The sequence below is a fragment of the Adiantum capillus-veneris genome, chromosome 25 (genome assembly GCF_014529385.1).
Source record: "Adiantum capillus-veneris isolate H3 chromosome 25, ASM1452938v2, whole genome shotgun sequence".
NCBI lineage: Eukaryota > Viridiplantae > Streptophyta > Polypodiopsida > Polypodiales > Pteridaceae > Adiantum > Adiantum capillus-veneris.
Genome location: NC_140955.1, coordinates 34,762,805 through 34,773,236, shown reverse-complemented (window position 1 = coordinate 34,773,236; position 10,432 = coordinate 34,762,805). Strand labels below are relative to the sequence as shown.

The following is a 10,432-nucleotide window of genomic DNA, read 5'->3' as shown; positions in this document are numbered from 1 at the left end:
GATGTGGGCACATTTTCTTTCACAATTTAATTTTCACATTGCTCACACTGCTGGTAAGCACAATCAAGTGGCTGATGCACTTTCACAACGATCAAAAGTTAATGCTGTGTCAATAGCAACTCACAATGATCTATCTTCTATGATAGATGAGTATGCTACTGACCCTGATTTTAAAGACCTAATGTCAGCCTTTGCTTTGGGGAAGAAAGAGGAACCATTAACCTTGCAGGATGGTTATCTTCTCCATGGCAATAGGCTATGTGTTATCCACTCCCTTTGTGAGAAAGTCATGTATGAATCCCACACTCCTCCCTATGCGGGGCATAGAGGCATTCAACCTACTCTTCGAGGAGTAGAGACGTACTTTTACTGGCCTACCATGAAAGTGGACATACAAGAATATGTTTCAAAATGTGTAGTATGCCAAAAGTCCAAGTACGATAGAGGGAAGCAACCCAGATTACTCGAGCCATTGCCAATTCCTAATTCACCATGGGAGAGTATATCCATGGATTTTATCTTTGGATTACCAAAATCTATCCATGGGAATACAATAATATGGACAATAGTCAACAGGTTTAGCAAGCAAGCACACTTTATCCCTGTCAACAAGACTATTAAGGCACACCAAATGGCAACTCTCTTCATATCACAGATTTTCAAACACCATGGATTGCCAACGTCCAGCGTGTCAGATATAGATCCTAGAATGACCAATAATTTTTGGAAAGGTCTCTTTGAAAATCTAGGTACAATATTGAATTTCTCTTCGGCCTATCACCCACAAACGGATGGCCAAAGTGAGATAGCCAATCTTACGACTCTTGATCTACTAAAGACCTTTGTTACAGAAGTAGATCAACACACACAATGGGAAAAGTACTTACCTCTTGTAGAGTATGCGTATAATAATACTATCCATACTTCTACGTGAAAAGCATCTTTTGAAATCATAGAAGGAAGACCTAAAAGTCCCTTGCTACTCAAAGTACATGGGAAGATCTTCACTGTCGATGAGTATAGCTGTGACCTGCAAACATCTTTTCAAAAGATTAAGGAGGCTATATCCATCTCCCAATGAAGGCAAAAAGCTGCTGCTGACAAGCACAAAAGGGCCTTAACATTCAAAGAAAATGATTGGGTCTTACTTAAGTTTCCTAAGGCTCGATTGAGGCAAACGACGGGAAAAAACCCTATGGGCCATCAAAAGTATTATGCTAAACTAGCAAAAAGATACTATGGTCCTTTCAAATTTTGAAGCCAATCAATGAGGTAGCTTATCAACTCAAGTTACCTAACCATTGGCTCATACACAATGCTTTTCATGTGAGCCTACTCAAGCCCTACAAAGGAGAACCTCCAAATGAACCAATTATTGAAGACCCTCCCAAAATTGAAGATCAAGAAGAGGTACTACAACCCGAAGCTATTCTTCGGCATGAAGACAAGGTACTACGACATGGTAAGATTATCCGACGGTATCTTATTAAGTTCAAAAATTATCTTTTTAAAGATGCTAGATGGATGCAAGGAATCCATCTTAAGGATAGTATGAACCTTGTCAACGCTTACAATGCTACATTAGAGTAACCAAATGTACATGTTTTTTCAAATGATTAATGTTTTTGTCTTATAAGACTAATACTCTCTTTATTGTGCACAAATTTAAGTAGTATGCATACTAAGAATCATGTTTGGGATGAAGACGTCTCTCAAACACCATGTAGAATTTGTCACTCTACTTGGGAGGATGAAATGGACTAAAGAGCAGACATGCTTGCGGAAGCTATGTCTCCCAAGCACCAAATGGATTAGTCATCCATCTTGGAATGATATCGTAGGGTAAAAAGGGATCCTCTACCCGTAAAGACAAATTGACTAATGGCTATGACTTTATCTCTTTTACCTCATAGTCGAGGATGACTGTGATTTCAAGAGAGAGGTAATGTCATCAAAAATCTAATATCTAACCAACCCAAATGATTTTCTCATATTAAAGTGATCATTTAATATGGGATAATAAACGGGAACAAGGGTTAGAATATAGACATGTGCTTACGGATCTATCTCAACACGGGGCCAATGGTAAAGGGGCCAAAATGAGAGATGGTCTGCTAAAGAGCAAGGTTAACTAATGAATCTTAAAAGACCTTAGGGTTAGATTCATTAAATACCTCCAATGGTTAGTGTTAAAAGTCCTTTTGACCTTAAGCAAGACCTTAAGCAAGCTAGGGTTGTGCTTGAGGTGAGAACCTTAGCTAAGCTAGGGTTGTGCTTGAAGTGGGAACCCGATCTCAACTTAGGCAAGCTAGGGCTGTGATTGAGGTGGGAACCCGACCTAAACTTAGGCAAGCTAGGGCTGTGCTTGAGGTGGGAACTCCACCTAAGTTGCTTGTCATGCTTGATGACTAAGGTACTTGAGGTACTTGTCATATTAATGAGGAAGTTGCTTGAGAAGCTTCCTATGCATGGGGGGTAAGATGCTTGAGTCAAAAAGAGAACCTACTCACTTAATGAGGAAGTTGCTTGAGAAACTTCCTATGCATAAAAATCTCAAAGTTAGGGGACTTCTAAAAGAGCACATGGGACTCTCACTAAGCTTAACCACATGGGTGCTTGAATGCTATTGGTTGGGCTAAAGAGGGGTCCAATGAGCTTTTACTTCCACCTAACAAATATCTAGATATTTTCAAGCTCTCTCTCTCGAAGGGGTAAGGAGGACACTTGTCAAAAGACTACCCATATGCTTGACTGCATGCTGGATGTGATTGGCTAAGGGGAGAGGGGTCCAATGAGCTTGTAGCAAGTAGAATTTTTGCCCAAAGCAAGAAAGGGGGGTGCTAGGGGGATATACACCATCACACACACTCATTGGAGATACCATTCTCACTTGTTGAAAGTTGAGGAACACCACCTCCTTCTCCAAGCTTGTGAGAGTGAAAGCCTACACCAACACTCTTGGCTATGGAATGCAAATCCAACCAAGAGTCATGCTTCAATGCTTCAGCTTGCCATCTTCTCCATCTCCATTACTATGCTATTATGTATGCTAGCAAGAAGAGTAATGATAAGTGAGGAACTACTTATTTCTCCTATGGAATGCTTCTTCTTCCTCTTCCCTATCCTCATTCCCCGCTAGCTCTCTCCACCTTCAAAGGTGTTTGAGGCCTTGGGACTGAGGCTTGGGATAGTTAATGCTTTATTCAAGTTTATGTTATGTTATGTTTGTGATGCATGAAGCTTTCCATCTTCATTGCATCAACAAGGTCACAAGGAACACAAAGATTGTATTGTACCAAGTCTCTCTTGATGGGAGAAACTATAATACAAATGCCTATTGGAGGGGGGACCAGCTCCATATGAATCTGGTCCTCAAATATTGTCATGTTCTCTAAACTCTCTCTGTTGCAAAAGTATTGTCCATGCCAAGTTAATTAAGTACCATGTTTATGTTGCTACCATCAATTAGGTTCACCCGCTATGCTCACAAAGTAATCTCTTAAAAGTGCTTCACCTACTTTCCTAATTCCGCTACTCTCAAAGTTCATAGGCCATTTCCATTACAGCAATGCAAGTCACAAAATCATAATAGCACTTCATAGGAGGGAGATACACGCATGAGAAGCAAGAAGATAAACAAAATACTAAAAATGATTGTGTGCTAGTATTTATCATCCAAAAAACATAAGGAGCCAACGATCAAAAGTGGTTTTGATTCAAAATATCTCTCTAATATGATAATCTGAGTGTCTAAGATAAATCTTTTATAATCTAGAAGCTCATGGCTTCACTCAAATCAAATAGGCCCTCATATACAATCACAAAAATAAACAATTTACATCAATGGTCAAGCCACTATTCATATGAACTAAAAATTAAAAATTAGCCACACTAGATTGACATTCCATGGCATTGGTTAGCTCTACTAGTAGTAGGGTGCATGCCTTGGTTTGGAAAATTTGTATGATATGACACCAACACGTTGAGTCTGTGCCACACCATGGTTAATTTTTTGCTATATGCTTGACTGGAAGTCCATGGGAAAAATGACCTGGAAAAGGGGAAGGGGGTGGGAGGAAGGGGGGAGGTAATTCTCTACAGTAAAAAAATGCCTATCATGTGGGTTCAAAAATAGGTTTTTTTTTTAAATTTTCACATACAGAAGGGTGTTGAAAAAATGATCTTGAAAGAAAATTCACAGATATGATAAAAAAAAGATCTCTTTTATTGGTGAAAAATACAAAGATAAGGGGTTTTATAAATAGTCCTTGAATGCACACGATATATAGGTTCTAGATGACCCCCCCAAGCGCAACAAAACTTTGTAAGGGTAGGGGTCTAGTGCCTCCCCACCCTTGCAAAGTTTTATTGCCATCTAACACCATTACAATGGTCTCGTGTTGTACCATAGGCCATGTTTTTTTTCTATAGACCCAGTTGGAGGCCTATGAGAAAAAATAAGCACGATATGGCACAGGACCATCACGATGAAGTCCAAATGGATGGAAAAATTTTAGGGACAAGAGTGGAAGGTGGTGCATTCCCCATTCTTGCAAAGTTGTGTTGCAATTTGACACCATTTTTATGGTCCCTTGTTGTATCATGGTCATGTTTTTGCCATAGACGTGCTTGGTGATCTATGGAAAACAACTAGCTATGGGAGCGCATAAGACCATCATGTCGATGTCACCTCGCAACAAAACATTGCAATGGTGGGAAGCTTGGTGCATCTCCTACTCCTATAAATGTTCCTTGCAATCTCACATGATCACAATGGTCTCGTAACGTACCATAGCCAACTTGTTTCCATAGACAAGCTTGGAGCTCTATGGATGGCTAGTTTCTTACTCTAGACCCACTTGGAGGTTCATGGCAAAAACTGGCTATTGTAGAGCAGAAGACCGTTGTAATAGTGTCCAAACCCATCGTAATTTTTCAAGGATGGGGATGATATAACACCTGCTCTTTCAACAAAAAAAAGAGTCAAATATTATAACGATGGTCCCAAGCCATGCGATGGTCAATATGGCATGGGACCATCACGACGGTCTTAGTTTGCAATGAAACTTTGCAAGGGAGGGGAGGTTGGTGCATCTGCTACTCTTATAAAGGTTTGTCTAACACCATCTAAAAGGTCCAATGCTATTGCAATAGCCAATTGCCATAGGGTTGTTGTGACAGTGTCCAAACGCAACAAAACTTTGCATGGACTTTGCAAGATGAGAGCGTGGTGGCATCTCGCAACCTACAAATTTTGTTATGATTTGAGAGCATCATGATGGTCTCATGCCATACCATGGTCAATATGTGCAACTCAAATGATATCAATGGGTCATGAGGTGTGATCCTTAGACTCACTGGCCCACTATAGAATCAACAAATTCAATTTTGAGATTAAAAAAACTTGAGTGACTCGAAACCACACACACTCATAGATACACCCTAATCGCCCACTTAAGCCCGATTTATCTTTGTTTCTCTCTACTTTGTGTGTGTGTGTGTGTGTGTGTGTGTGTCCGCGCTCGGCTGCGGTCCAAACACAGATGTCAAACCTCCATAACATTCCGAAGGTTGGCATGGAGTTTTTTAAAATGGAGAATTGCCTACAACTGTGAAATTACAACACACACACACACACACACACACACAACCCAATAGGCGGAAGCAGACCGACTCTTAAGGTGAGGTAGTGCATATAAATCACAATATGTTTGCACTTGTTGAGTCAGGACCCACCAAAATGTTGACTTTTATATTGTTGAAAAAATACTCTCAAGATAGGATCACACAAAGGCCACAAGGAATCATTTTTGGCTCCAGCCTATGACAATTCTATTTTGTTTTGACGAGTTTCAAAAAGATGATTTTCCTCTTTTTCTTTGGCAATACTCACAATTGTGAGTGCATGATTAATATTAACCCAACAAGGACTGTACAATTATCCCTAAGCACGTCACTGCTTGATGGGTCATAATACATGTTCCGAGGCAAAAAAGATGAAATTTTATAATGTACTAAGCATACAGGCATACAGAATGCTAGCATCAACTTAAAAGTTACTATCCTCGATAAAGATGAAGGTCCATGCAGATTGCACATTAAAAACTACTAGTATGCCCGACCGGCCTCCCTCTCTTTCTCTCTCCCTTTTTATCGTGTGTCCTCTCTCTCTCTCTCTTTCTCTCTCGTTTGGAACGTAGCCTTCATCTTGCAGCTTGCGCCACGTGCAAAGGGGACTCCCCTCCGCCATATTATGTTAAGTAGATGACAATTGTGTTTATAAATGCGTGTCTAGGTTTTATGTTATGTCAATTTCACATCAATTATCACGCTTTATGTGTGTCCATGAGGGAAGGCTTGGGATAATGATTTTATGGAGCCAGCTTTTGATCCTTTTCACCCGCTTTTGGAGACGGTGAAAACCATTTTTGAGAAGGGAAATTTTACATAAATTTGAACTTTGCAACTAAAAATCTTTAAAATTTGGGGCGACCTCAAATCCTTCTTGCAACAAATTGAGGCAACCATTTTTGGCCTTGGAGCAGGTCTTAGATAAAGCCACCCTACCTTTTCCAAAGCCCTGCCATGAGGGAGAGAAGGGAGAAGGAGAGTTGTCACCTTCTTCATGAACAGTCATGTTAGAATTCGAGCATCTCTTGAAGGGACAAAAAATTACAAATGTTTAATTCTGGGTTGAGGGTTATTGCTTATAGCTCATAAGAAGATTTAGAAATTTTCTCATGTAGGAAAACGGAGTCTTTTTGAGTGTTTTTCGTACAATGCATAACATCATGAGCTTCTGCTCGATAGGCACCGCATACCTAGCTAGGTACGATTGGGGGCAAGGGACCACCGCCCCCCCCCCCCCCCCCCCCCCCCCCCCCCCCCCCAACCGGGCCGACAGTCGCCTACCCCCAATCGTACCTAGCTAGGTATGCGGCACCTCTCTCACAGAAGCTCATGATGTTGAGATAAGTCACAATGTGGGAAATATTGTGAGAATTTGTCCAAAACTTCTTGTGTAGGTGGGGGGAGGATGGTATTATTATTGTTATCTCATGCCCAAATTACTCTATCACTATATTTGTACCTACTCTATGAAAACAATGCCCTATGTAGTCATCCCAAAATATATTTCGTGTGCCACTTGCTTGACTATGTAAACCTACTATATCACCTGCGTGCAAGTGATATTATTATTATCTGCTCTCTGTCAATTTTCCAACGAGCATCTTATGCAATCTTTTTCTTTTTTGGGAGTTGCTTAAATCATATCCCTCTGTAAATAAGAATGTGATAATTTTCGTAATTAAAAATATCTTTTTGTTGAACCCACGTGATAGGTACATCTTATATTTGATCTCCTCGAGGCCACATCAATAGTGTGCTAAACTGGATACATCGACAATTATAATTTTGTTATACAACCACCTTTTCCGCTTTGTATAAATTAGATAGACCAGATACAAAATAGTGATGTAAAGAGAAAGAAGAAAGAGAAGGGGGGGGGGAAGGGGGGGGGGGGGGGGGGGCTAGAAAAATACAGTGAGGACAATGCGCACGCAAGGGGGGAGAGAGAAAGAGAGAGAGGCGGCCGCCTCTCCTTCGGCCGCCGGCCACACTAGTACAACTTAAGAAGGTTTCTGTTTTCACTACAGAGATAAAAATTTACTCGATCAGCCAAACATGCTTTTCATTTCCTCAAAATCTCCCTTCGATCAAGTATGCATAATTTGAGATGTTTTGAAAGGGATTTTATTTGGCTAATCGGCTAGCACTGACAGGCATTGACTAATTACTGACAATAATTGACAAGAGATAATAATTAATTTGGCACTCATGTACACAACAAATACAAGCTGATTGAAGATACAACAAAGAGATTTGTACAAAGACATGTACCCAACAGTCTCTACTGCTCAAAGAATACTGACATTGTCACATGAGGCTACCGACCTGTTGAAATCTCCATAGCCGTTAGAGAAGAATCAGACATCGGTATATTGCGATGAATAGAACTGGCATAGCTGCTGGAGAAAGAGGACACAGAAGGGGCAGCCATGGCTGCGGGGTAGGAGCCCGACATTGAGAGAGCGTGAACGACGTCACGGATGCTCGGGCGCGCAGGCGGATGAGGGTGGCAACAAGCCAGGCCCAATCGGAGCAGAAGCGCCAACTGAAAGGGGTCGAAAGAGTTGAGCCGTGGATCGGCGGCCTCTTCCAGGCTCGATTCCTCAAGCAGACGCGACAGGCGGTGGAGGAAGTCGATGGATATGCGATGGCCGGTGGCGAGCTCGATGGCAATGGCACCAAGGCTGTAAATATCACACTCTTTGCTGACGATGCCCTGTTCTATCGATTCTGGCGCTATGTAACCGAAGGTGCCGGCGATGGTCGCCGTCTGTGCGCTTTCTTGCTCCATCTTGATGAGCTTGGCGAGACCAAAGTCCCCTATTCTTGCATTGAAGTCTGCATCTAGCATCACATTGCTTGGCTTGAGGTCTCTGTGTATGACCACCATCTCCCACTCTTCATGGAGATAGAGTAGCCCCGCCGCAAGCCCCTTCATCACATGAAACCTCCTCTCCCACCCCATCACCTCTACCTCGCCGCCAGCCTCCTGCCCTTGCCCTATCCACCGATCCAAGCTTCGATTTGGCAGATACTCATACACTAGCATCAGCCCGCGGTGGCTCCCATAGCTCCACCCCAAGAGTTGCACTAGATTTTTATGCCTCATCCTGCCCATGCTCATTACCTCTGCTTTGAACTCCTTCTCCCCTTGCTTTGATTTCTGTGACAAGCACTTCACAGCCACCTCTGTTGTAATTCCATTGTTGGACCTTAATACCCCCTTATATACCTCTCCGAACCCTCCTCGCCCCAGACTGCTCGCCTCGCTAAATCCATTCGTCGCCCTCTTGAGATCTCTGTATGCAAACTTCCGTGGTCCGTAATGAAGATTTGTCAGATCTTCCATGTCCATTAGTCTCTGGTTTCTTCTCCGCCTCCTGACCAGCAAAATTGCTATCAAACCTACCAGTAGGACTATAGCAGCAACTCCCCCTATTGTGATTCCTACTATAAGGGAAATCTTGCTTTTCTCAGGGAAATTGGTTGAATTAAAATCCCACCTAAGAACACAGTGGGATTCTAGGATTGTACCCAATGAAGCAGAGAATCCCACATAAACATTTTGTGGGAGGTAATCCCGCAAGTTGATGGGATAGCCTGAAATGATCGGATCGGTGGGCTTGGTCATCCGGCTAGATCCTTGATTGGCGAGATAAACATCGAGAGTGAACAGACGACCGTCATAATCAATCCAGACACTGGTGTATATGCCTTCAGATGTGGATGTGTCTGTGAGCCTTATACCCAGAGGACTCAAGGGTATGGCCAGAGTAGAATAGACACTGCTATGGACATCAATGCCCACATGATGGTTCCCATCTGGATCAAAGCTATCCTTGAAAGTGTCGAACTCGATTGCGACCCGTTGGGCCTGGTCCTTGGTGGATGAGCTGCCATCAAAGAGGCCAAGCAAGGAGCCAGAACTGTTGCGGAGATGCTCGATGGCGGGGAGCGAGGTAAGCATGAAGGTCATGCCGCCACCGGTGTCGTTGGTGCCGCCACCCATGATGGGCCCCATGTTGATGAGGAAAGAGGTGTTGAAGGAGGCAGTGTAACTGTAAGAGTCATGCCAGAGCTGGAGCTGTTGTTGGTGAGTGATCTGGCCGGAGGTGTTAGAGACGTCGCGCGAGCCGGAGTTGCGGGTGATCTGCAAAGCCTGGTTGTCGACATTGGAGTTGTTGGAGAATTTGAGGGTGGGCTCGTTGGGGTTGAAGATGGGGAAGGAGAATTGGGTGTTAGCGAGGCATGGTGAGGGGGTACTGAGGAAGATGGCACAGAAGAAGGTGATATTGATGATGAGGAGAAGGACGTCAGAGAATGCAGGGACGATGATGGAAGTCCGGCTGAAGCTGGAGGACGGCGCCCTTGCCTGCCGCCTGCAGAAGGAGGCGGGCCGGTAAAGAGAGCTGCATGTGGGGCGCATGGATCTGCATCTGGGGAAGAAGAAAGAGGCCAGCTCGGTGTGTGTGTGTGACAACCTGTGTGTGTGTGTGTGTGAGAGAGAGAGAGAGAGAGAGTGAGAGTGTGTGTGTGTGTGACCGCCCTTTGGCAGAGGTCATGCCTCGCGCTATGCGTAGTAGTCGCTTCGTTGCATTGCCTTGAGAAAGTCAAGTCAAGCTCCATATTCCATCCAGGCATAATAGGACTTTATAAAACACGTTATAATGTGATTGATAGTAAATAATAGGGAATTGACATTTAACTCTAAGTTTAACCTCTAAAAATCAACATTATGGACGTTTACTTTATCGTCCCTTAATTTGCAAATATCCATTTTGACAACTTCTTAATGGCTCTA

At 43.0% G+C, this 10,432-nt stretch overlaps 1 protein-coding gene across 1 annotated transcript; it reads right to left on the bottom strand.

The window, feature by feature from the left end:
- Window positions 1-7,842: 7,842 nt before the first annotated feature.
- Window positions 7,843-10,224, bottom strand: LOC147424701 (putative L-type lectin-domain containing receptor kinase S.5). The gene has a single exon (XM_086500496.1). The coding sequence runs from the start codon at window positions 10,055-10,057 to the stop codon at window positions 7,949-7,951; it is 2,109 nt and encodes a 702-aa protein (XP_086356622.1). The 5' UTR covers window positions 10,058-10,224; the 3' UTR covers window positions 7,843-7,948.
- Window positions 10,225-10,432: the final 208 nt, after the last annotated feature.

Coding starts and splice junctions, on each gene's coding strand:
- LOC147424701 (XM_086500496.1), bottom strand. CDS start 10,057: ATGCGCCCCACATGCAGCTCTCTTTACCGGCCCGCCTCCTTCTGCAGG.